This window comes from Amblyomma mixtum, chromosome 10, assembly GCF_055824585.1.
Source record: "Amblyomma mixtum isolate Tamu chromosome 10, ASM5582458v1, whole genome shotgun sequence".
Classification (NCBI taxonomy): domain Eukaryota; kingdom Metazoa; phylum Arthropoda; class Arachnida; order Ixodida; family Ixodidae; genus Amblyomma; species Amblyomma mixtum.
This window is the reverse complement of record NC_143021.1, coordinates 126,291,627-126,319,045: the sequence shown is the minus strand read 5'-3', so window position 1 is coordinate 126,319,045 and position 27,419 is coordinate 126,291,627. Positions and strand designations below refer to the sequence as shown.

At 48.2% G+C, this 27,419-nt stretch overlaps 1 protein-coding gene across 1 annotated transcript; it reads right to left on the bottom strand.

The window, feature by feature from the left end:
• Positions 1-1,044: 1,044 nt before the first annotated feature.
• On the bottom strand, positions 1,045-26,830 carry LOC149326884 (uncharacterized). Its single transcript, XM_089564714.1, has 8 exons — positions 26,733-26,830; positions 23,010-25,341; positions 22,885-22,926; positions 20,690-20,776; positions 18,740-18,987; positions 15,667-15,826; positions 14,728-15,114; positions 1,045-1,202 (listed from the first exon to the last, which is right to left on the bottom strand). Exons 2-8 carry the CDS (start codon positions 23,233-23,235, stop codon positions 1,045-1,047), a joined length of 1,308 nt encoding a protein of 435 aa, XP_089420840.1. The 5' UTR covers positions 23,236-25,341; positions 26,733-26,830.
• Positions 26,831-27,419: the final 589 nt, after the last annotated feature.

The following is a 27,419-nucleotide window of genomic DNA, read 5'->3' as shown; positions in this document are numbered from 1 at the left end:
ATGCTCCGCGACGACGTAATTCATCCTTCCCGGAGTCCCTGGCCAGCGCCAGTCGTCCTTGTGAAGACAAAAGACGGAACATTGAGGTTCTGTGTAGACTACCGTCGCCTAAACAAAATCACCAAAAAGGATGTCTATCCTCTCCCCCGGATCGACGAGGCTCTGGATCGCCTCTGTAGCGCGAAATACTTTTCTTCGATGGACCTCAAGTCAGGTTACTGGCTAATTGAGGTCGATGAGCGGGACCGTGAAAAAACAGCCTTTATTACTCCGGATGGCCTGTATGAATTTACGGCCATGACCTTTGGACTGTGCTCTGCACCGGTAACTTTCCAACGCCTCATGGATACCGTCCTCGCCGATTTAAAATGGCAGACGTGTCTCGTCTGTCTTGACAATGTTGTCTTCTTCGCCCCGACTTTCCAGGAGCATCTTCACCGCCTCGAATCGGTCCTACAAGCAATAAGGTCTTCTGGACTCACGCTCAAAAATGAGAAATACCACTTTGCGTATACAGAGCTGAAGTTCTTAGGGCACGTTGTGAATCTAGCTGGTGTTCAGCCTGATTCTGAAAAAAACAACAGCTATTGCACATTTTCCACCGCCGCAACACCTGAAAGCTGTTCGCCGTTTTCTTGGATTGTGCGCGTATTACCGTCGCTTCATGAAAGATTTTGCTGGCATTTCCGAGCCACTGACGCGCCTAATAAGGACGGACACACCTTTCAGATGGGAAGCAGCGCAAGAAAATGGATTCCGCAGCCTTTAAAGCCTCCTGCAGGCGCCTCCCGTTCTGGCTCACTTCGACGTAAACGCCGACACGGAGCTCTATACTGATGCTAGCAACATCGGCTTAAGTGCTTTCCTGGTCCAGATCCAAGCAGGTCAAGATTGGGTCATCGCTTACGCAAGTCGGTGTTTGTCACCAGCCGAATCATACTATTCTGCTACCGAGAAAGAATGCCTTGCCATTGTATGGGCCACTTCGAAATTCCCACCGTACCTTTACGGCAAAATTTTAAGGTGCTGACCGATCATCATGCCTTATGCTGGCTCGCAAGCCTCGAAGACCCCTGCGCTCGCCTCGTCCGATGGAGTCTGCGGCTCCAGGAATACGACATCACTGTCGAGTACAAATCCGGCCGCAAGCACTCTGACGCCGATTGTCTGTCCCGCGCCCCAGTAGATCCTTCTACCAAGGCCTGCAATGATGACATTTTACTGAGTGTTCTCACGCCTCCTGCCTCGCTGACCAACAATGCGCCGACCTCGAACTTCGACATGTAATGGAATTTCTCAACGACAGCAACACGACCGTCCCGCGCGCTTTCAGGCGCGTGTTGTCATCTTTATGCATCCGTAATGGTTTTCTGGTCCAGAAAAATTTCGCTCCAAACAATATGCAATACCTAATCGTCGTACCAGCTAACCTGCGCTATGAAATCCTCCAAGCCTCCCATGACGAACCCACTTCTGCACATTTGGGCATAGCCCGTACGCCAGTCCGAATCCAAGAGAATTACTACTGGCCTCGTCTCCGTGTTGATGTCACTCACTACGTCAGAACTTGCCGAGCCTGTCAGCATCGCAATGTGCCGTCAACCAAACAAGCTGGGTTCTTGATACCTTACCCGCTATGCAGAAACGTCAGCTCTACCCGGCGGCACCGCTTTAGAAGTCGTCAAGTTCTTCGTGCGTCAGATCGTCCTCCGCCATGGTGCACCTGAAGTGCTGATCACTGACAGAGGCCCTGCGTTCATGGCTGAGCTGCTGCAGGAGATCTTGGTTTACAGTCATACCGACCACCGCCGAACAACGTCGTACCACCCTCAGACGAACGGGTTGACTGAAAGACTGAACCGAACACTTTCTGACATGATTTCCATGTACGTCGACATTGAACACAAAACGTGGGACGAAGTGCTCCCTTATGTCACCTTCGCCTACAACACGGCCATGCAAGAAACAACGCAGATGTCCCCATTCCACCTCGTTTACGGCCGTGCAGTGACGACGATGCTCGACGCAATGTTGCCATATCTGGACGACTCTAGCCTTCAGACTGATACCTACGCGTTCCTGGAACGCGCCGAAGCGGCTCGCCAACTAACCAAAGTATGAATTTAGGACCAACAACTTCGAGATGCAGATCACTGCAATCGGCGCCGGCATGACGTCCATTATGCGCCTGGCGACCGTGTGTGGGTGTGGTTCCTCATTAGGCGAGGAAGACTGAGCGAAAAACTCCTCCATCTCTACTTCGGACCATACCGCCTGGTCAGGTCATTGGGCGACCTCAACTACAAGGTCATTCCCGATGGATTTCAGAAGTCCCGACGGTCTCCGTGCCCTAAAGTGGTTCACGTGGTCCGCCTGAAGCCTTATGACAAGCGGTAGCCTCGCCCACTAATCCTGTTCAGTCCTTCCGACCACTCCACTTACTCCCAGCATCGGGAGGACGCTTCTTTTTGCCGGGGAGTAATGACACCGTCCATTCGTCGTCACCGTTCTCGTGGAAACACGACAGCGCGGAATGCGCGCGTGCTCGCCTTGAGAAAGGAAAGAAGCCGAAGTGTGGGGCAAGCGAATGCTCCGCTTCTGAGCTGGTACGGATGTCCGCTGCAGTCGCCTACTTTCACGTATCCAACCGTGCCAACCATGCCAACCGTACTGAACCACGCGTGACAATATATGTAACGAGTAAACTGCTCCATAGGAATGCATGCGGACATGAGGAGGTCCATAACTTGAAAATATCTGGGTACTGGGCTGTAAACTGTAGATAGTTGATAGGGCCTTCAGATTTCGAAGCAAACTTCGAAGGAAGAGACTTACAGATAATGAGAAAGACAAAACCATTTCGCCCTTTAGCTGACACATACCAATCTTTTTCATGTTGTCAGTTCGTTGTCCTTTTCTCCCAACAACTACGTTTCTGTCTCTGCCTACTTCAGAATGCGGCTCTGTTCTCTGCTTAAGGAACAATAATGATCCGATTAGCGATCACTGTACTGCTAGAGCCCAGTGTTCGACAGCAAATATCTGATAAGTCAAAGCATTAACGTGATGGTGTTTGGTAACGCGTGTTTAGAAGGAAGAGGTGTATGGTACTTAATTTGACGGGAGGAGGTGAACCCCCCTCACAAAGTGCCTGACGAAATCTCCAAGCTAAATTCCACCGTACTTTCGTGCTGTACGCTGTACATCTTCGCCTTCATCAGCTGATACTACTACTGAACTGAATGCACACACTCGTGCGGTGAATTGCACATCGTGCACGTCGTCTTCAACAAATAATACTACTAATGAACTAATATCGTTGCGAGGCGTGCCGGCAGTGCAAAACCGTGAGCCAGCCTGGTTAAACACAGTTATCGCGCGTATGCTATGTCTAACTACATTGAAAACCTACCGCTTTAGTAAAACTAGGACGTCCGGTGAGGCCCAAGGGCCCCTAGAAGGCAAGATGATGGATTTAATGAGCGCTATATCCACATATTGCTTTGCACCCCCCGAGGTGCTTGGCGGCAAGATTTTGACTGAGCGGGTTTGCAAAGACGTCGCGAAGCTTATGCTTGTCTATGTTCAAGCTAGCCAAGTTTTCTTTATGGGTTTAGCATAAACCACGTGCAGCGTCTATGAAGCAGCTAACATTTGTCATTATGAATATTAGGTACCCGCAGTTGTAGGTACTGATGCGTACGCTCGTTTGAAGCCTATCTACCATGTCGACCGTGTGCACATCGCTAAGTGTCTTAGGGTGTCCGATATTGTGGGCCGCTTGATGTTTGGTTGGCGCCTAAATTATAATTAATCGGGCCAACCTGGCCACCACTGCACTCTCCGTAAATCTGGAGGGGGAGGAGCGACAAACTTCGCCACCCCGCGTGCAAAAGATGCGGATCGACTGCAGACCGGCGATCGGGGCCACGCCTGATTAGCCGTTGACCGGAGGCATGAGGCGTAGGCAAGTTCTTTACCAACCCCTTTACTTGGGCAAAGGACACAAAAAAAAGTGGCCAAAGAAGTCAAGCAAAAAAGCGGAAATACACAGGCGCGATGCGGAACACACAGAGAATGAGGACGCAACTATTAACAAGAAGAGGAAAACAACAGGGCAAAAACTATACAACGTTACAAGAACAAAGCAATAATACACAAAAGGTTACGACTAGAAAGAGCGACAGGACAAAGAAAAAGAGTAAAGCGAGTGATGAGGAAAGTTGGCTTAGCTGCGGGGTGGCAAGGGTCCGGTTGCAGGGAGCGTCGGGCTGAGCAGGCGCGCGGGGCTGATGGGGGGTTGCGGATACGGGCGAACTTGGGCCACGCGTCTTCGGGGCCGCCGTCGCCGCGCACTACGCGTCAGCCACCCGCCTTAGCTCGCTTGCCGACCACTTCCCTTGCTGACCTCACACACGTCCGCACGCACCGAAATCTCGAAGCCAACTAACTCGCTATGGTTTTCCCGCCGGCCCATTCCCGCGGCAAATCAAGAAACAAAGAAAAACCAGCAAATTAATCCTCTAGGCACAGTGCGCCAACAATTTGGAGATGTTGAGAACGAGGGGAAAGAAACACGAAGAGATTGAGAAGGGACGCAAGGGAAAGGCACGGTCCTAACGAGGAGGGGTGCTAATTTGCCAAGGTCGGGAAGTGTGTTAGGGCATTCAACCGGCCACTTCCCGTCCCCACCTCGTGTAATCACTCGCTTCCCGACGATAATCCTGAGGAGGAGGCGGAGCGGCCTTGGCCCTCCAATGTCGCGAGGGATGGCCCCGCGAGGGGTGCGAAATTATCGCCGCCGCGTTGCGACATGCTTGCGAAGAACCGGCGCCGTGGCCAGCCGTGGCCACCTCAGTCGCAAAAGAAAAAAGGAAAATAAGGCATGCACACACTTTGTGACACAACCCCCACGAAAAGAATGTTATTCGTAATAACATTTCAAAATCAAATGCACAACTGTCGTGCATGCACAAAAGCGTCTTGCCGAGATAGCAAACGAAGATGAATTTGCGCGCTCTTCACTGTCATGTTAAAAACAAAGAGGCACCGGCTAAAAAGGTGTAGTCAATATGACAGACCTTTCGGCTTCCACACGGAAGCGTTGTTCACTGAAGGAAAAAATTTCCAACATAGAGCTTCACTACGCTGCACCAATCGCCTGCGGCTGCACTAATCGCCGCAGGCGATTAGTGCAGCATACTTAAGCGTTATGTTGGAATTTTTTTTCCTTCAGTGAACAAGGCTTCCGCGTGGAAGCCGAAACGTCTGTAATATTGACTACACATTTTTGGTGGGTGCCTCTTTATTTTTAACATGTATTCACCCGACTAGACGAGATTTCGTGATACCTTGGATTTCACTTCATTGTCATGCGTGCGCACCAGTCCCTCGTCGCAAAACCAGTTTCCCACGATGGCTCGCACAGTCGCGCACTGCACACTTCACATCGTCACGTCCCAGTCACTGCAGACTGTTCTACGCGGCACTTTCCAAAGAAACAGTTCAACACTGCACACTACATACGCACATCTTGCGTTTCCGAACATTCCAAGCACAAAAAAGTCCACAACAGACAAAGAAAAGAAAAGAAATTACTAACTTACTAAGGCGGAAACTGAGCCGTCGTAGCGCGCATTCACTTCCCTCCATGCCGAGTCACGCCCGGCTTAGGTAGTGTGCGCCGACGTTATCTTTTCCTTTAATGCTCTCGATAGCGAAGTCGTACTCCTGTAGGAGCAGCGCCCAGCGAAGCAGCCGTGAATTCACGAACTGAGCCTCGTTCAGATATTTCAGGGGCTGATGATCAGCCTGGACGGTGAACCGTTTGCCGTATAGATAGAAGTTGAAGCGCTTGATCGCTCAAACAATGGCCAAGCACTCCTATTTAACTGCTGCGTATGCCCTCTCTCTTGGCATACTCTCTCTTGGCATACGCCAAGAGAGAGGGCATACGACGACGACGACTACCTGAAACACCTCCACTCGCTAAAAAACACACTAATCATCAGAAACCTAGCCTAGGCTAGAGACACTAGCCTTGGCTATGGGTCCAGTACCATTGTACATAGTTTGCTGTATTCATTTCTGTTTCAAATAAACAAAAACCATCCACCGACAACTCTTAATAATGCGTTCCAACGAGCAACCACTTTGAAACGAGATGTAGTTCTTAAAAAACGAACAAAAGCTAACAGTCAACGACCTCCTGCACTTATAACGAAATACTCAAACGCGCTTTCAAACATACACAATATCCTCCGGAAATACCACCCCATTTTAACTGGTAACGACCGTCTGAAGAAAACATTTCCCGACGCACCAAGGGTAACATACAGACGCAACACAAACCTGAAGGACATCCTGGTGCATGCTAGGCTCGGTAAGAAACCACCATCGACAGTAACTTCATGCTCTCGACATAGATGCAAGGCATGCAAACATTTACAAAGTGACACTACGGTTAAAAGTACGGCAAGCGATTTCAGTTTCGATATAAAGACCAGTTTTGACTGCACATCTTCCAATATTATCTACATGCTTCAGTGCTCCTTCTGCCAGAAACTATATCGGAGAAACCGGGCAAACAATGAGTGCCAGATTAAACGGGCACCGAGTTGACAAAACACGAAATGAACAGAAGGCAGTGTCGACCCATTTTAATCAACGCCATCACAAATTCGACGTACTCAAATTGTTTATTCTTCAGTCAGGCTCACACATCGACTAGGGACAGAAAATACAGAGAAGCATTCCTAATCCACAAATTTAAAACACTGCAACCAACAGGGATTAACATGTCCAGAGGAAACCTGGAATCTCTCAGGTACATTCAAGGGTTAGCATAATTTTAAATTAACAAATGTCTTGACCGCAGTCAGACCATTTCCTAGAACCTCGCATAAGTATATTATCGCTCTATGCACCCTTCCCACGTCATATCTTCCGCCGCATTTCCGGCTTTCTCACCCTCTCCCTTTGTTCACCCCTTTTTTCTTTCTCTTTTTCTTCTCCTAATCCCCTACTATCAGTTCTCTCGGAAACCATGACATTCCTATTACCCCCTCCGCCCCACCTTCTGGCTTTCTCTGAACTCGAGCCCTTCCCCCCCCCCCCCCCCCCCCACCGCCTTGTCCTTCCTTGGAAATGCCACACCTTTCTTTCTCCTTCCAGTGCCAGCCTATTTTGTTGCCTTGTTCTCATTTCCCTGTAGCACGGTGACTAATCCTCTTATCTGAGTTTTTCAGGTCCACCCAGTGCCTCCCCCCCGTCGCAGCCCCTTCAAAGCCTTTGTTCATTACACCCCCCCCCCCCCCCGTATATAACTTTTTCCACTATTGCAGCTTAACTAATCAAGATTCACCTCCGTCCCCTTCCTGACACGCATCTTCTCTCACACCACTTTCATTCCCCACCCCCGGGGCCTTCCTCCTCGGAGCGAAGGCCGTATTTAATCCCTGCCAATGATGAACGCTTTGCCAAGACGAAGAAAAGTCCCCTTGTCGAAACGTTGGCTCAAGCAACCTGAGGTTTTGCCCTCCCTTGTTCATTTTGTGATCGCCAAGGACCATCTACCACACCCTCTCTCTACCATACTCTCTCTTGGAAGTAGCTTCCGACTCGCGTAGGCGACGGGGAGCAGAAGTCCGCCCCTTTCCTGCAGGGATACCGCGCCAACCCATTGATCTGAGGAGTCGGTACGCAGCAGAAATGGCTTGCTGAAGTCTCCAACCTGCAGGGTGGGGGCTTCTAAGAACAATTGCTTCAAGCTGCTAAAGGCTTGTTGTTCTTCTCCTCCCCGCCTAACGCTGTTCGGCGCGAGCTTCCTGGTCAAGTCTGCCAGAGGGGAGGCAACAGTTGCGTAATTCGAGATGAATTCACTGTAGTATCCTTCTAGGCCCAAAAATGCTCGCACTTGGCGCTTGGTTGTCGGTCGGGGGGCACGGCGCATCCTTTCTGAGGTTGATTCCATGGTGCCAAGAGTCCCGTGTCCAATCGTGTGGCCCAGGAAACACAGCTGATCGACGCCGAGTTCACATTTCTTCGGGTGCACTGTCATCGCGGCCTCCCGGATTAGCGTGAAAACCTGTTCCAGTGCCCTTAGATGGTCCTCCCATGACTCGGTCCCCACGAGCAGACCGTCGTAGTAATGGCAGACGTTGTCTATGCCGTCTAGAAGCTTCCTCATCAGCTTCGCTAAGAAAGCTGGGGTGATCTTGATGCCGAAAGTAATGCTCCTAAATTGGTAGATGCCACTGGGAGTCGAATACGCCATCTTTTTCCTTGATTGGACATCCAGAGGGACTTGCCAATACCCTTTTGCGAGATCCATCTTTGAGAACAACTTTCTTCCTCCAAGCTAAGCGACGAGGCAGTCGGCGCGGGCGATGGGTTCGGAGTCGGCGACCAGTTGTCACCCACACTTCGACGCAATTTTACGCGTGAAGCTCCCAGACACCCATAGAGCGTGTGGGGGTAGCGGTCTCGGACTCGATGGAGATGCCCTCGACTCAGCGTGGCAAACTCAGCGGAGACCAGCTACCAAGTGACAAGAGGTTTTTGGGCGTTCGGTGCCCAGCTTTCGCTGGTCGCAAGCCAGAGAATGGGTCGGAGCCAAAGGTTCACGAACAAAACAAAGTTTATGCAGCAAAGAGACGATACAGAGGATTACGCAGTCACTAGTACAAGCACATACAAAGTGATTAACAAACAATGCAACTCGGGCAAAGTTAAAACTCGAGAGAGAGACTACAGTACAAAGGCAATATTGCACCTAAAGTGCACTAACACAGATAGAGAGGTAAACAAACAAAACACAATTTGTTCACCGGGCACTGCGGCAGTCCGACGACCATAATTCCACGACGATGCCGTCCCGCAGACTGGCGACCGTTGCCTGGTTGGTCCGATGCAGGACGAGTGGTGTTTTCCCTGGAGTCGAACGGGCGCGCTTCGATGAAGCTTAAACGGCGGTTCGGACTGACTTGACAGCGGTCAACGTCCTTCTTTTATAGGCTCGCTCTCTCGTCTGTTCGTTCTACGCGCCAGAATGGGCGCGCACATACACTCAGCATTGGCAGTGCTGTCTCCCTTCCCTCTTCTCACTGGCCGCGCGTCCCCATTGGTCAGAGGTCGGGGGTCGCATCTCGAAGTTTCGAGCGTATTCTGGCGTGGCGCCATCGTGGCGGCGTCGCCGACGTCCGAGTGCAGAGGAAGGGGACATGTCTTAGCGCACGCAAGGCTTCCCCCTCTTCCGCCGGTTAACAGTAGAACCGACTCGCATGTTCGAGAGAAATCTTCGGCGTGGATGACTCATTTCCTCGGCGCACGCCGCGTCGGTGAACGGTGGTGGAGGGGAGAGGGAGCACACGCACACAGGCTAGGCGCTCCGGGGGGGGTTTCCTCCTCTCCCGTTCGTCTCGTGCTGGCGAGACGCGTCCGCGCGGCGCTGTTTTTCTTTGTTTGCTTCAAAAATGCGCCGAATTTTGTGACACTGCCCCTTCCGTTAAGAATATTGTGTAACAATATTCACAAATCCCAAAATTCGCGCGCACATGCATGCGCTCACAAAGTCAGTGGCGAATGCCAAAATACATATATCAATACCTTGATGCTTTCACATACATAACACAGTGCAATGGGCAGACTGCACTTCAAAACACGCCGCAGTTCGGCGGTTTAATTCACGTGCACATGCATGCGCTCACAACTTCAATGGCGAATGCCAAGATACATACATCAATGCAATGATGTTTCCACATACTTAACTCAATGCAATGTTCACAATCCAGATAAAACACGCCGCGATTGTGCAGAACATTAACACAAGGCTACAAACATGGAGGACGCAAATACAAGGCACACTTTCGCCTATACTTCCAAGTTTGGCCTACCCAGCGGGCTCAGAGAATTACTGCTTGCTTCAAGCTTGCAGTCGCGCTTTTAATTCTCTTTCTTACGCGACTCGGTGTTTTCTTCCTGTCTCGGGTTCGACTCTCCTTCCGCCTCATTCTGAAGCTTCTCTTCCGAACGCTGTTTTGGCCCAGCTTCCTATTCGTACTGCTCTCTGTGCATCGGTTCATGCTTCGAACCCTTCCCCTTTTCCTGTGATTAGCGCGTCTGTTGCGAACAAATTTAACGCCAGTTCGTTCATGACGGCTCCAGTTCTTGTGTTCTCCTTCTCGGCGCGCGCTTTTCTGTTTGTGTTTGCGCCTCCAGACTGAGTCTGCTGATCGCTGGGCTTGTTCGTCGCAGCTTCTTTCTCACTTTGCTGCGATGTTCGTGTAGCTCGCTTCCATTCGACGCGGCTGTCTTCAGCTTGGTTCTGTTTCTTCCCGTTTTCTTCCTGAATTTTCTCCAGGGCTTCTGCTTTGCGGCTTCACCTGCTTTGCTGATGTCCGACTCATTTCTCTTTCTTTTTTCCTTCTTCCAAGTTTTCCTTTTGATCAAGCCCGGTTCACTGCCAATTGCGTCATCCGAGTTCTTCTCTCGCGATGCAGCCACTGGTTCAGCTCTCTTTTGTTCTTCGAGGGCTGAGCTTTCTTCTTCAAAATCCTTTTTCTTCTTTTGGAGCGTTCCTTGTGAGGGGCATTCTGAGCATGGCTCATTAGCCGTTGATGACTCATTCTCCTCACTTTCGCTCAGTGTTGCTTCCTCAGCTTTCTCTGATACTTTCCTGAGCACGTTAGTTTCAGTGCAGTGGTGCTCCATTCCTTGTACTGCACTGTCTCCTTCCTCCGAGGCACAAATTTCCTCGCCTTCCTCTTCGGGAAAGCCCTCCTCGCTGCTCGATTGTTCACTCGGAACGGCTTCCGGGTCTTCACTGAGTGCGCTCTCCTCCGTTATTACAACGTCTGAGCTTTCACACTCAGTGCCCCTTAACCACTCTTTCTCGTGGTCTGCACTGCACAACTCAGACGCGTTGCACTCGGACTCCTCCATAGGGATCCGAACTGCTTCTTCGTCCTCAGGAGGCAGCCCTAGGGTTCTGTCTGACTGAAGCATCAGGTTGGCCTTTACTTCAGTGCCTACTACCTCAGCAGTGGTGACACTTTTACTTTCCTGAGGAAGCGACACTCTGGTCTGTTCTTCGCTGTCTGTGGCTTCGGTTGCAGGAATTGGCTGTTCCACAACCTCACTCTCACTAGTGGAGCTAGTTACAACCTCTGCCGTGGTTGTCAACAAATTAGACTCGTTAGTCTTCCACCCGGCCCCTCCGGCGGTAACTCCACTGGCTCCCCGACGTTCCTCAAACGCCGTATTTCAGCAAGCTTCCTCTGGAGGATTGCCATCTCTCTTTCAAAAGCCCTTTCGGCTTCTTCACGTTTCCCTTGCTTATCTTTCTCTCTCTCTACTCGAGCTCTCTCTCTTTCCTGGTCCACCCATTCTCGCAGTTCGGCTCCGGCCATCCCCACCAGGAGGCCGACCTGTATTAGCTCCTTTAGCTCCTTAAAGCTCATATTTGGAGACCGAACACTACATTCAAGGCAATGAACACCTCTACACGGTGAACATCACTAACCGCTTCGGCGCGGCACCTCAGAATATCGCTCTGCTGCTAACACTCGTTTACAATTCGTAAACTCCTTCCGACTCTTTCTCCGTTATCTGCGCTTACTAACACCAAACGTCCTGTCGCGGACGCCAGAATATATTGTCACCCACACTTCGACGCACTTTTACGCGTGAAGCTCCCAGACACCCTTAGAGCGTGTGGGGGTAGCGGTCTCGGACTCGATGGAGATGCCCCCGACTCGGCGTGGCAAGCTCAGTGGAGACCAGCTACCAAGTGACAAGAGGTTTTTGGTCGTTTGGTGCCCAGCTTTCGCCGGTCGCAAGGCAGAGAATAGGTCGGAGCCAAAAGGCGCACAAAAAAAACTAAGTTTATGCAGCAAAGAGACGATACAGAGGATTACACAATCACTAGTACAAGCACATACAAAGTGATTAACAAGCAATGCAACTCGGGCAAAGTTAAGACTCGAGAGAGAGACTACAGTACAAAGGCAATATTGCACCTAAAGGGCACTAACACAGATAGAGAGGTAAACAAACAAAACACAATTTGTTCACCGGGCACTGCGGCAATCCGACGACCAGAGTTCCACGACGATGACGTCCCGCAGACTGGCGACCGTTGCCTCGTTGGTCCGATGCTGGCCGAGTGGTGTTTCCTCAGGAGTCGAACGGGCGCGCTTCGATGAAGCTTAAACGGCGGTTCGGACTGACTTGACAGCGGTCAACGTCCTTCTTTTATAGGCTCGCTCTCCCGTCTGTTCGTTCTACGCGCCAGAATGGGCGCGCACATACACTCAACATTGGCAGTGCTGTCTCCCTTCCCTCTTCTCACTGGCCGCGCGTCCCCATTGGTCAGAGGTCGGGGGTCGCATCTCGAAGTTTCGAGCGTATTCTGGCGTGGCGCCATTGTGGCGGCGTCGCCGACGTCCGAGTGCAGAGGAGAGGGGGACATGTCTTAGCGCACGCAAGGCTTCCCCCTCTTTCCCCTGTTAACAGTAGAACCGACTCGCATGTTCGAGAGAAATCTTCGGCGTGGATGACTCATTTCCTCGGCGCACGCTTCGTCGGTGAGCGGTGGTGGAGGGGAGAGGGAGCACACGCACACAGGCTAGGCACTCCGCGGGGCTTTCCTCCTCTCCCGTTCGTCCCGTGCCGGCGAGACGCGTCCGCGCGGCGCTGTTTTTCTTTGTTTGCTTCAAAAATGCGCCGAATTTTGTGACACCAGTACATCATTTAACCTTCGGAAGTCTACTCAAAAGCGGTTGGAACCGTCGGGTTCTTTATAAAGACGGTTGGAGCATTATATTGCCACGTATCATTGTAGTGTTTGTTCGTTCACGCTCAAGGCTGCAGGAAAGAGTTGTTATCACTTTTGTTCGTGACGCGAGAAGCGACCAGACTAATCTCGATTGATCGCAGCCATGAAGAGCTGCATCTTTGTTGTTCCAGATTACTCTAGATGATCTTGTCCTGTTATCTGGAAGTTTCCTTGCCGCCTTTAAATTGAGCGATGCTGCGAGCGGCGGACATTCGTAGTTCGACGGCTGACGAGCACGTTTGTTGCTTACGCCGCCGCCGCATGGACGCTCTGTCAATGAGCGAGGCTGAGTTCTTGCGCAAATGGTCGACATACTTTATCGTCCTGCGCGGCGGTCGAGTATCGGCATTTTTACTGCATTACTGACATGCTCAGTGCTGCGTCACTGCGCATGTGCTTGAATGATCACAGAATTAAGTTCATCTGTTTTGTTGTATTTTCTATGCTATGACAGATAAAATAAACTTCTCTTTCTACGCCGCCGCCGAGTGATTCAGTTCTTTTTTGGGCGCAAGTCAGCCCAAATAAAGAGTTTCGTTTCCAAGACATTCTCGCTGTGTTCCTGTTCGCCGGACTTCAGTCACCACTACGTGACATCTGGTGGAGATGCTGGGTAGCCTTCCAGATACCGGAACCCCTGCAAGTCGTGACGCCAGCCCTTTGGGTTATTCGCCGGAAGACCTGACTCCAGTCTACCACGCAGCCTCTGGAGCCTCCAGCCATGACTTACGCCGCAGCAGTGCGCCGTCCTGTACCTCGACGACGGGACCCAAGCCCCATATCGCCCTTCGCCAGCTGTGCTGGAGCGCCGCCCTCTCGCCCCAACTCGCCCGTCCTATGGGCGTCGTACACGGCCGAGGAAAATGCGTCGAGTGGAGAACACCCGACCAGCGCGGCCCACAATGCTTGCACTGCGGAGAAGCCGGTCACATTCTCCGGTACTGCCCATACAGGAGAATGGGCATCCGAGGGTTCCCTTACGACGCCCCAGGACCCCGACCCGGCCAGCGACCAGCCGAAATTGAGAATTTTTTGCGTCGGGAAGGATACTCATCGCCGAGCCGCCTATTGCGTTCTCCGTCGCCATCGTCACCGCGCAAAGTATCTCCTAGCCGAGGCTACGCAGTGCGTGGACGCTTCCCCAACCCCCGAAGGTTAAACTGAATAAAGCAACCCTGGAGGTGAGGTTGCTTCTGAGCGCAAGAACTAAGATCCTCCATCGACGAAAACAGAAGACCATGCCCCTACGACGACGACGACCCCTACGACAACGACCCAAGCAGCACACCAACAATGGACCGACGCTGGCATAATGCTGGTCAAAACCGGCTCGAAAGTCGTACCGACGTCGGCATTGGGGCAAAAAGTTACTTTTTCCAACCTTGGCCTGATGTTCGGACCAACACTGAACCGACATTCATGCCACTATCAGACCACTGTTCAGCCGCTCTACCAACACTGAACCGACATTCATGCCACTCTCAGACCACTGTTCAGCCGCTCTACCAACACTGAACCGACATTCATGCCACTCTCAGACCACTGTTCAGCCGCTCTACCAACACTGAACCGACATTCACGCCGCTATTGTACCCACTTTCAGCCACTCTACCAACACTGAACCGACATTCATGCCACTATCAGACCACTGTTCAGCCGCTCTACCAACACTGAACCGACATTCATGCCGCTATTGTACCCACTTTCAGCCGCTCTACCAACACCGGCTTGACATACCACAATTAGGCCACTGTTCAGCCTTTCTGCTAACGCTTGCCCGAAGTTTATGCCATTGCATTTCCAGTTCAGCGAATATTCACATTCCAGTTAATGTTCGCATTGGGAAAGCCATGGGTTTTGGCATTGCAAAGCTGCAATCATCTCTTCTATACACATGCACAACAAAATGAGGCAACGAAAGAATCCAACTGAGAAACTATTTATTAAATAATTAGGCACCGTGGCTGGGGCCGCGCGGTTGCGCGAGTCCTGCGAGGCAGCGAGGGCCGCGCAGGAGGCGGGACCTTGGGAAGGAGCCAGGGCCGCGCGGGAGGAGGATTTCTGGGAGGTGGGGGCCGCTTGGGGAAGGGAGGGCACTGTGCTGGGGGCTGAAGCACAGGGGCTCGCAGTGGTTGCCAGGCCGGCAGCGGTACTTGGCAGAAACGCTTCGGCAAAACGCCTTTTGCGTCCGCCGCCACGGTCCACCGAACCTGGCAACCACTTCCTAATAAACCCCTGCGCTTCCACCACATCCGCCCCCGTCTTCTCACAGATGGCATCTGCATAAGATAAGCGTTCATTTTAGGCCAGCAGAAAAAGTTTGCTCGTTAACAGAAATCAAGATTATTTCAGCAACAGAGAAAACAGAAAAGGCCACAAGTACATGTTAACTCAAAGTGCGTGCCAAAATGAAAGGACTACAGTATCCAAATACAACTTGAGGAGAAAATCCACCTGAAAGCTCTTCTAACCAACTGTATAAAGCTGCTGCGACATCACGGTCGACCACTTTGCACTACTAACATATGGGAGCACAAATGGCTGGCAGATACAAGGCACGACTACGATCCATGACAAGAGATGGATGTGACTGATGGGAGGGCTTTCTTTGAAAGGCATCTGCTGACTCATATATCTTCAGATGCACATGGAAGAAAACTGCAGATGACTACCCCCATAAAAACAGTAACAAAATATTCACCTGTAATGAAAAAGAAAACTGGTAAAGTATCAACTGAAAAGAAGAAAAGAAAACAAAGCGCAGCAGAACCTGGTGCATGTTCTTCCACTCATCTTCTAAAATTCAGTTAAAAGCTACTGCAACAACATACCTGTTGCCACCTTGCATAACTTCAGGGCAATAAATGACCACTTGCCCTTGCGGCCATGGAGGCTGTACATCCTCTGTACAGCCACCCCCATGATGGCGGTCATTATGTTGGAGCCCACCTCCCTCAGGCCCTTGCCCCCCAGGCGGACCAGCTGCTTTCGCTGAAAAGAAACACCACAGGTGCACAAGCTATTAGGCACAAACATCAATTATAATTTCATTTAGTTTAGCAGAATCGAATAGCTAAGACAATTGTGTGACTACCTGTCAACAGCCCATGCGAGTACCTACAATCATAATGCATAATTTCTGTATGATACAATAGCTTGACTAGTTGCTACCAGCAGAAAGCACCACCATCAATATGGACATTCTTTTTTTTCCCAGTTTACTAAGAGCAGGGAAACTTTAGCGATTAAGCAAAGGTGGCCAACTCCTACCCATTATGCTTTGCATCTTGGACATTATTATATTATAACTATAATGCTTTTTGCAGATATCTATGTGCTGGATGTGTTTTCTCTGCACAGCCGTTACGCTAAAATTGATTTGGTTTGTAGAACTTAAAGTTCCAAAGTGACTCAGGCTATGATGAGGGACACCATAGTGGAGGGCTCCGGAAGTTTCGACCACGTGGGGTCTTTAACATGCGCCACTGACATCACACTGCACACGGGCGCCTTGCTTTTCGCCTCCATGGAAAACTGGCCATCACGGCTCGGTTTGAACCCGAGTCTTTGGGTTCAGCAGTCGAGTGCCCTAACCACTGAGCCACCATGGCGGGGCTCACTACCCTGAAATTGAGCAGTCTAATTACCGTATTTTCCGGTGTATAAGACGCGGCTTTTTTTCGAAAATCTTGCTGGTGCGTCCTATACAAGGGTGCGTCTTATATGCGAATTTTTCATCTTTTTTGTTGCGAGTTCATCGATTACTCCGGTTCATGCTCAAGCTTTTTTCACCTAAAAAATATTACTACCAATAACGCGGTTGTAGCACGGTTAATACTTCAATAACGGGACCGCTGTGTGCGACATTCTGGGTGATCTTTATCATGAAACGGCGGGGATGACGACTTCCGGGATCACAAACGCGCGGCTGTTTCGGAGGCCCCATGCAAAAGTAATGAGAAGCGTCAAAAGATGGTGACAATCGCGCTTCTCGCCATTGTCAAGACAAGCCGGCGTTCTTTTTAGTCACCCTTTGCAACTTTTTTTTGCTCCGTGTACGTAGTGCATGTTTCAGCCGAGTTGCTTCCAGAAATGGGTGAACCTTTAGATAGCGCATCTGAAGATGATGACTTCGAAAGTTTCAAGTACAAATAAAATGTTATGGACATATGGGGAGCTGTATCGTTTTTTCTTTCTTTTTTGCTAAAACGTGGACGGGTATGTCGTGAGTGTTGCCTTTTTCGATCACTTAGCGTTGCTTAAGAATTGCTCACAGGTACGGTGCATTTCGCGATAGTCGCGGAAGCGTGTTTAATTAAGCCTCACTAGCCTAACTGGGTAAATTGGGGTGCGTCTTATACACGGGTGCGTCTTATATACGAACTTTTTCAGTGACAGCTTGCATATATGGCAGGTGCGTCTTATACACCGGAAAATACGGTAATGCTATACAAAGGGCGCTTATTTAAATCCCCAAGCACCTGAGTAAAGCTGCGTGCTTAGCAACCACATTTAATTAAACGATGTTGCTTGTTTTTGGCAGCAGATTAAGTAATGAAATGTGCATAATGTGAGCAAAAGACAGGGAAGAGGTGGGTTAAAGCTGCCCCATTATTTGGGAAACCTAGCCGAAATTAAAGACGCACTGAGAGAGGACCAACTTCCAGCTGTGTTCACAGCAGTTCATGCAACAGTATATTAACCGAAAGCTCAGCTTCCTGTAAAACAGACCTTACAACATCCTTAATGTTAGCTACAAAGTCCACTGCTGAACTAAATTAAAACAGCACAACAATAAATGACAAATGTAAGGAAAATGAGGGGCTCGTTATGAGACACATACGAAGAAAGGCAGCCACAGGCAACAAAAGCATAGGGGATTTTTTTTTGCTGTTGATCGATGTAAAACAATAATGTAATCACAGAAATATTTGACTGAGAAAAAAAATTTGTTGGAACCAAGTCTGTTATGCAACGACCGGCCACCGGCAGAGCTCTGGAAAACTACATCGAATGACATTGAGTGACACCATCTGAGAGCAACTGCCCCAAAAAAGCCTGTGACTGCACCGCCAAATACCAAGCTACTACAAGATGTGATAGGTGCAATGCTTCGCACAGAACCAGCATCAGTAGCTTGGTTTGCTGTTTAGCGCTCCTTCTCGCCTAAACGCTCTGATCTGATGCGACAGCAGTCTCGCAGGTGGCATTTTCTTTGCATTGCGTGGCTGAAACATGATGTGACAACTGGCACTTGCCGTAAGCAATATTGCGAGCGCCACATGTTCAGCACTGCTACTGAGCCCAACAAATTGATAGGAGCCAAAGAGCAGATAAAGAGAGTCCCCTAACAGCTGTCTCGACACGTGATGCAGTTTTTGCAAGCTCTGCTACCGGCTGGGCATTGCGTACCACTTTTGCTTCGAACAGTAAATCTCACCACACAAGGAATCGACAGGGCGTTCCAGTGAACACTCTCAAAAATTCCTAAAGAAGCGCAAGTTCGATATGGGAAAACAATTTTTTTTTTGGAGGAACGATCTCTCAGCAGTGGTGGACATAATTTACTGCATAACTGTGCGTGTGTACCTGCAAATATTTCTTCTATTTTGAACTCCCTATTCTTAGGAATTCCTGAAAATGTTCACTGAAACAGCCAGTGTGTATATCAGCAAGCAACTTTCATGAACAAGACATTTACATTAACAAAACACACTGTGACAGCACACTCCAGCACAACAGCAGGAATTATATCTATGAAGAGCATGTTATTCACAGAGCACAGCATGCAAATACTCTTGGAGCTCAAGATTTCTTCACAAACCTCGGAATTACATTATGCATGCAATTCGTTAGTAGGCATTCATTTTTTCCAGACACGAATTATCAGAAACATTAAATCACCAGTCCAGCAGCCACGCTGTCGTCCTGGACGGCAGCTTCCACAGTGTCCAACTCCTCGGGGGAGAATGCGGGCAGTGCAAGGGTGGGAGGCGGTGGCGAGGGGGACACTGGCCGAGTCCTCTGCTCCAGCTGCCGGTCCGACCGCAGCAGCACGTGATCCTCCAGCCTTTGTAACCGCTGCATTAAGTCGCGCTGCTGCTGTCGGACCTCCAGCACCAGGCACATCAGCTTCAGCAGGGTAGCTGAAACTGAAGCAATCAACAATTTCAGTGAGAGCAGGGTTAACCTGGGCGCAATAATATCATTTGCGTACTGAGGTACAATAAAGAACAGTATGAGGCTAACAGTAGGCAGCAACACACTCTGTACTATGCTCCTAAACTTCCCCCAGTTTTTATCCTCCAGGACACTTCTAATTCATGTTCTATTCCTTGCTAGCCTAATTTAAATGCCATAAATGTCACCATGCACTGACAAACACCTAGGTGAAATGGAGCTGCTCTATGTGTGATAGCTAGCACAGAACCTGCAGCCTTGTTGTGTAAAGGACTTCTCAGTCTATGAGCTTCGCCAATTTTTACATTGCTTCATGGGCATTTCCACTGCTATTGCACCATGGCAGAGATGGCAGCAGTTAGTCGCAAATGGATTCTTCCAGTGTCATGAGAAGCATGTGCTAATAGAAGCGAGAAAGCAGAGCAGGCCTGTGCCCTTAATATAGCATTGCACCATTTGGAAAGTATTGCTCACGGCAAAACCCACATTGGCCAAAATGCTGGAGGTAGACATCTGTTCTAACTGCAAGTGCTGGCAGAGATCAATGCATTAAAACTGCAACAAAGATAGCCCTTATGGAATTATAGCCCTTAGCTGACAAGCGAAATGCAACAAAGAGGTGGACCAAATGTTTCTTGCTAGGCACAGGAGGTCCCAAACCGTTGAGAAATAAAACAAGGTCACATTTATCTCTTACCACGCATCCATTTTCTGCAGGCAAGACAAGACTAGGAGCCAGCTGATGTGCTCCACAAGGCAGTTAGGCTGTTCAGTTCTTTCCTAAGCAAGAGGTCCTCCTTCAGAGCATGCCACTATTATTGGCTGCTTATCTCCTTCAGCACCCTTTATGGGAGCTTTGTGATAGCGCAATTAATTTTTTTTCAGCACATTTCGCTGCATCCAAGGCACTGCATTGACTTCCAACCAGTAAACTTTTAAAATACTTTGAAAGACAATGAAAAATTACAATATGGGCCTTGCTGACCAACCGCGACCAAGCGACCAAATTATGCTGGTAAGGAAACAAATGCACAGAACATGGGACTACTGTGTAGAGTGCAATTCGTAGGAGTGGCTTCCTGGTGGTGATGTAGGCCGAGAGAGGCAACAGAAATGCCAGGATCCAAAAGAACCCAACAAAAGCACAACATACAGCTCTTGGGAAGGGCACACAACAACCACTCCACTATGAATCACAAGAGGAGAAAGCAATGGAAGTACTAGGTTGTAAATTCCAGTACCACTTCAGTTCAATACAATGGTTTTTGAGAAATACATGTGATGATTTTCAGAGTGACCCCTTTCAAAGCACATAGTTTGAAACTAGAAATGTGCTCCTAGCACCGTTTCAAGAGCCACTGAGGAGAACTCCGTGCAAATATCTTCCTGAATAAGTATATTCTCTAGGTCTTTCTGGGCCTGTTGACTGCTGCTCGGCAGCAGCAGGTACAATGAGAAATTTAAAATTTGCTCTGTTTTTCTTTAAGGCAAAGCAGATCTAGCTTCTATATTTTGTTGTGTCACTTGATACTAGACAAAATAGGAGTGTAATTAAAAGAAAGGAACACAGTGAAAAGACGGGACAAGCAGCATTTGTTCTGTCCTCTCACTGTGTCCCCATGTTTGGCTTGCATTTCTCTTTTTGCACAAAAGTAAACAAAGTGAAAATCTCACCATCAACAGTCCCAGCTGTCGACCCCTCCAGCTTGCTGGGTGGCGCACTGTTTTCGTTCACGCTCTCCCCAGCGTGATTCAGTGGGGCTGGAGATGAACATGCGTCATTGATGGCAATCCAGGAAGTACAGAACACACTACTGTGTACAACCACAATGTCACATTTCTATCCTAATTGAATGCAGAAATGCTACTTCAGGATATTTTTGGAGAAGGGACAGAACAGTTGCATGGCCAGGCTGTTTTTCATACAGGTGATCTTTTTAAAACACAATAGACACAAAATTACGAAGTTCAGAAACAAATTCCTGGTTATATAGAGATGCCCCCCAGGCAATAGTAACACTTCCTTTGGCCGAAAAGATATTTTAATTTGGTTTCAATCACAGGCTGTACAAAGACTTCATAATTCAAAACCCATCAAAACCGACACCTCCATGACAAGTAGTTGACGTGACAAACAATGTCACATCATGCAGATACCTATGACACATAAAAGAACGTTGTGATCTGACTGCGGCGGCGCGTTTCGATGGAGGCGAAACGCAAGAGGTGCCCGTGTGCTGTGCGATGTCAGTGCACGTTAAAGATCCTCAGTCGGCTGAAATTATCCCAGGGCGCTACGGCACCTCCTTCTTCCTTTCTTCTCACACTCCCTCCTTTATCCCTTCTCTTATGAATGTCCACCGAAATGCGAGAGAATTACTGCACCACTTTCTTTCCTGAAAAATCAGTTTTCAATTTTTTAAATATGTGTCTATAGTACTTCAATAATTACATTTCTCATGCACCAGCATGGTGCATTGGTACCGTATTTTCCGGTGTATAAGACGCAGCTTTTTTCAAAAATCTTGCTGGTGCGTCCTATACAAGGGTGCGTCTTATATGCGAATTTTTCGTTTTTTTTTAGAGAGTTCAGAAATTACTCAGGTTCATGTTCAAGCCTTTTTTACCGAAAAAATATCACTAGCAATGAAGCGGTTGTAACACGGTTAATACTTCAATACGGGGACCACCGTGCGCAACTTTTTTTAGGTGAACTTTATCATGAAACGACGGGGATGACGACTTCCGGGATCACAAACACACCACCGTTTCGGAAGCCCCAAGCAAAAGTAATGTGAAATGCCAAAAGATGACGACAATCACGCTTCTCGCCATTGTCAAGACAAGCCAGGACAAGCCGGCGTTCTTTTTTCAGCCACCCTTTGCCACTTTGTTTGCTCCATGTACGTAGTGCGAAGAGAATATTTCAGTCGCGTTGCCACCAGAAATGGGTGAACTTTTTGATAGCGCATCCGAAGGTGAAGACTTCCAAGGTTTTAAGTAGAAATAAAATGTTCTTATGGACATGTGGGAGAGTTTTTTTTTGTTTTTCTTTCTTTTTTTCCAAAACGTGGGCAGGAATGGCGCGAGTGTTGCCTTTTTCGACCACTTAGCGTTGCTTAAGAATTTCTCACAAGTACGGTGAATTTCGTGATGGTCGCGCAAGCGTGTTTAATTGATCCTCACTAGCCCAACTGGGAAAACTGGGGTGCGTCTTATATAGCAACTTTTTCAATTACAGCCTGCATATATGGCGGGTGCGTCTTATACACTGGAAAATACGGTACATTTAAGGACACAAAAGAAACTGTCATGGCGAAACCAAACACAGAGAGCAGAATATATGTCATGTGAATAGAAACCTGTTCGCAGTACTGTTAACGTGGGTAAGAGAGTTTGCCACGAAATGGTTACTGGCAGAATCACTGCTGATCTGAGAGCATGGCAAATGTAAAAAGCTGATGCCAAGTCTGAGCACGTTCCATTTCTCTGCAAGTGCAATTAGCTACGGTGGAGTTTTTTTCCCAGATTTTGCAAGCATACTACCATAAATCCCCAATCAAAACTAACACAATGTCGACCTTACATTAAATAGAAATGAGAAATGGTGTTTTAGTTTTAAGGCGGTTAACATACAAAGGCGACTCAGGCTATGAGGGACGCCGTAGTGAAGGGCTCCGGAAATTTCGACCACCTGGGGTTCTTCAACGTGCACTGACATCGCACAGCACACGGGCCTCTAGAATTTCGCCTCCATCAAAATTCGACCGCCTTGGCCGGGATCGAACCCGCATCTTTCGGGTAAGCAGCCGAGCGCCGTAACCACTGAGCCACCGCGGCGGCTTAACAAATGAGAATTCATGTCTTACGTGGTGACGGCAGCTGTACAACATCGTTGTGGCCCTCATTTCCTAAAAAAGAATTGCACATGAACGTCTTGTTGAGTATGCAAAATAATTTCTCATCAATAAAGAAATATGAGAATTTCAATTACCAGAAACTGCCGAGCTTTCTAGGGCTGAAGTGAACTCGTAGCGCCGCACCTTTTTTTCGGCGCTCTTGTAGGATCCTGCAAACATTCTCAATATCTCGACAAAAACCATGTCATCTCCAAGCAACAGTACGGATTTAAAAAAAAACAAAACAACTGAGGCCGCCTTACTGGAAATCAAAGAAAAGCTAATTGAAAACATAGAAAATAAACTGCTAACAGTTGGCATATTCCTTGATATGAGGAAAGCGTTTGACTCGGTTAACCATAAGATATTGCTTGAAAAAATGCAGTGTTATGGAATACGCGGCGTTCCTTTAACCTTATTTGCTAGCTACCTTGACAACCGATCTCAAACAACTATCATTAACGGTATTTCATCTGGGATCGGTCAGATTGTGTCTGGTGTGCCACAGGGCTCCGTTCTAGGACCAACGTTGTTCTTATTATATATTAATGATATCGTCAACCTTCATCCAGCAGACAACATTATAATCTATGCAGACGATACTAACGTATTTTTTTCAGGGCAAGATAGTAATATTTTGCAAGCAGCCTCCAATAGTTGGTTATCCCAATTGTCTGTTTGGTTAAAATCAAATAGGTTAGAACTTAATGTCAGGAAAACAAAGTACATACTGTTTAGAGCCAAAAATAAGGAAGTTCCGAACAACTTCCAAATTCACTTCGAGCAAGCTCCTATAACTCGTGTCAGCTCTACAATGTTCCTTGGAGTCATTTTTGAAGAACATTTACTCTGGACAGATCGTGTAAACTACATTTGCACTAAAATGGCTCGCTCTGTTGGTATCCTAAATAAATTTCGCACAATACTGCCTCGAAAATTCAAACTACAAATTTATTTCTCTCTAGTCTTTTCGCACGTACAATATTGTTTGTTGATCTGGGGAACGACTACCTCAACCAATTTTGTGAAAGTACTTACTTTACAAAAAAGAGCTGTACGAGCGATTGATAACTTACATTACAGTGAGAGCACGGGTCCTTCCTTCCTCAACCATAGACTGCTAACCATCACGGCCGCTTACCACAAGAAGCTTGCTGTTTATATCAGAAACCTTATGAAAGGAAACTGGCAGACTTTCGAGAGCACATATTTAATTGCCCAAACAGCATACAGTCTTAGGCACCCTCAATACCATGCACCAAAATCTCGTACAAACTATGGGTTTCAAAAACTAACTCACATAATTCCTCATAATTAAACACATATCCATACTTAACAGAATTGTCACTACAAAATATGTCCGAGGGCTGCTTTGCTGACTTGATGCCCGTTCAGCTGCCTGTATAGCAACACTCAGGCCAACAGACTATCAGTTTGAAAGCCTGTGAAACACTCATGTGGCAGAGGCATTGTTTTATTTACAATTAAAAGTGTGATTCTGGTTTCTAGGATTTAACAGCTTTAAGCTATGAAGAATGACGTAGCGGAAGACTCCAGATTAATTTAGACCACATGGGGTTGTTTAACATGCACTGATATTACAGAGCACAAGCGCATTCTGCACTGCTCCATTTCACCACAGACAGGATGTAACCTGGGCCCTCGGCTCAGCAGCATGGACCACTCAGCCACTGCGACAGGCTAACAATTCAAACTGAACTAAATGTAAACAGCTGGATGAGTTGGTTCTGAATTTGCATTATGAAACACTGTCTCAGTGCACAACAAACATGGATGAGGAAAGAGCACACAACGCAAAGCATCAATTGATGTCTGGCATTTGTATTGTGTGCTCTTTCCTTGTCTGTGCTTTTTGTGTGCCAAAAAATGTTTCATAATGCAAAAAAAAAATGACCATACTAAACCTTTCTGTACTAAATATTATTAAGCATACTGAGTGCAGCACTAATTCTGGGAACTACAGGTCTTCAAAAACAAGGCACTAATGAGTTTCAGAAGTAGTTCATCAGCTTACAAGTGCAATAGCTAACAGTTCATTCTGCTCCTCTTTTTGACAGCTGGCTAAGCGGTGGCTATCAACATGACTTCTTAGTCGTAATTTAGCCATGCAGAGGTGCAGACTCACAGAATCTAGCAAAGAGGCCTTTACAATCGCTGATGAAGCTACCATCAATATGTCTGCAATAAGACTACTTATGGCAAGTGGTAACGACGACCACTGGGCAACGCATCCACTCCCCTCCGAGAGCTGGCTCGGCCTCAGCTTTTGCGAGCCGCGTCACCTCCGAGCTCCTGGCCACAGGCCAGTAGCACTCTTCTTTTGTCTCTGTGAGCCATCCGACAGGAATGACTGCAAGGCAGTCGTCCTCAAGAGGAAACTTCACCACAGCGAATGGTTTCGACATGCTGCACAGAGGAAACACGACAAAAGATTAATGGGGAAACAAAGATTTTTACCAGACACTGTCTGTGCCATACTCTACTGGCACTTGCCTGTTTGGGTGCCGAAAACTTCACACTACCATGACAACTGACAGGTACTCTTACAACCATCTCGTTCTACTTCGCAACGCACTTCTGAACTTTCATGAGTTGAGAGTTACAAGTGTCACGAGCGCCTGCAATTTGGGACTTATTTAAACAATATTTCTGTGCCTGCTGTCATGTGAACCAAATAACAGCCAGCAATAGTGGCGTGCAACTTCACTGCATTGAACATCAAACTGAGTGCAGTCTACCAGGAGCATAGTGATGAAAAAAGAAACCAGTAAAACGCAAGATTGACCAAATGAGGAAGAGTGAAAACAAGCGCGTTCAATTAGCGAGCTCGAAACTAGCACTCGCTATATGTAGAGTCACACTGATCTAGACTTTGTAATACAAGGCTCTCAGTAGCGGGAAGGGACACACATAAATAAAAAGTACTCTCAATTTTTTTTCTGTAACCGATCACTGGCAGGAGCAGCATTACTTCTGGCAGTACAGAAGAATTGTGTTCATTCATCCTGTTCTTGTCACATTTCTCTCATCGCACGGAGACTCGCAACGCAACAATGTCAACACTGCCATGGAAGCATTTGTCAATCAAGCACAAGGCATGCAGGCTGCGACTCTATGACGTCTGACATGCATGCCTGAACCAAGCGATTAGCCACACAAAAGCAAAAATTGGCGATGAAAAACACTCAACTGCATCGCACGTGGCAACTGGTTGGTCATGGGGGGCGCCGCAGAGAACGGCTCCGGAAATTTCGACCACCTGGGGTTCTTTAGAGTGCACCGATATCGCGCACAGTACACGGGCCTCTAGAATTTCGCCTCCATCGAAATTCGACCGCCGCAGCCGGGATCGAACCCGCCTATTTCGAGTCAGCAGCCGAGCGCCGTAACCACGTGACGACTGTCATTGCGATCATGATCATAATATCTATACACATACATAAATGTACGATGTGCCGTGAGAAACAAACCCTCTCAGAAGCAATGCGCCAACAAGATTTGCCGGGATAGTGCGTTCACCCTGATGAAGGAACACACAAACACACACGACATTTAGAAGCGCTTCCCTTCGTGTACGTGTGTGTTACTTCATATTACCCCAACCCTTACACGCAGTTACACCTTGCAATGCGCCGCTGAGTTAATCAAAAGACAACTGCTGACAGATGCCTACAGACAAGTTAGATAAAGGGGCGACACACGAGGCGTGCTCATTGTCCTCACTCTTGACAAGTTCACAAGTAAATATTAGCTGACAACTAACATGAAAGGGAAAAAAGGACAGAATGTATACTTACGCAAGCAGTGCCTCCTGGTTCCCCTCGGTGACTCACGCGTGCCGCCACCAAACTTCAAAAAGCTTGAAGAAATAAAAATTCACAAGCGAGCGCTTTGCTGCCAACCGTCCAAACGAAATAGTAAGAAACTCTATGAAACGAAATGACCACAAGCTATGGATTGGGATTGGCTTGGAACGCACGTGGGAGCGAGAGCGGATGCCTACATTTATGCGTAAAGCGGTGGATAAACACACGTTTAGTTTCGGAAAATTTCTTTGAAGCTTAGTGTTGACAACACCGCCAAGAATAATTTTTATCAATTTTTTTACACTTCAATTTATTAATGAGCAAAACATCGTATTTTACGCGACAGCTAAGATGGAATGGCATGGCTACTTTTGACTACTTTCAGCTCAAGTTTTGGCTCCTTTTAAAATGTTCCCAACGGCAACCCTGCCCGCGAGTCATGCCGCGAGTGCTCGCGCTTGTTTTTCTTTTGTGGTGTGGAGGTGTTGGTCGTACTGCCTGTCTGCTGTCCCTTTGTGCGGCTGTTGCGGTCCTCGTCTTTCACCGCAAAGCTTCTGCATTTCGCCATGAATGCAAAGCAACGCAAGTACCGTATCGTTGAAAAAGAATACCGTGAGATCTTGCAAGATCTCGGTATTTCACAACGGCCGGTCGCATCTACGTCTTCAAGCTTGGATC

Excerpts from the sequence above, each read along its gene's own strand:
- LOC149326884 (XM_089564714.1), bottom strand. The coding sequence starts at position 23,235 with ATGCCAACTGTTAGCAGTTTATTTTCTATGTTTTCAATTAGCTTTTCT. Across the intron at positions 15,115-15,666 it reads GTTATGCAAGGTGGCAACAG|ATGCCATCTGTGAGAAGACG; the intron begins GTATGTTGTTGC and ends TATCTTATGCAG. Across the intron at positions 1,203-14,727 it reads CCTCATTTTGTTGTGCATGT|GCCTTGGTAGAAGGATCTAC; the intron begins GTATAGAAGAGA and ends TCATCATTGCAG.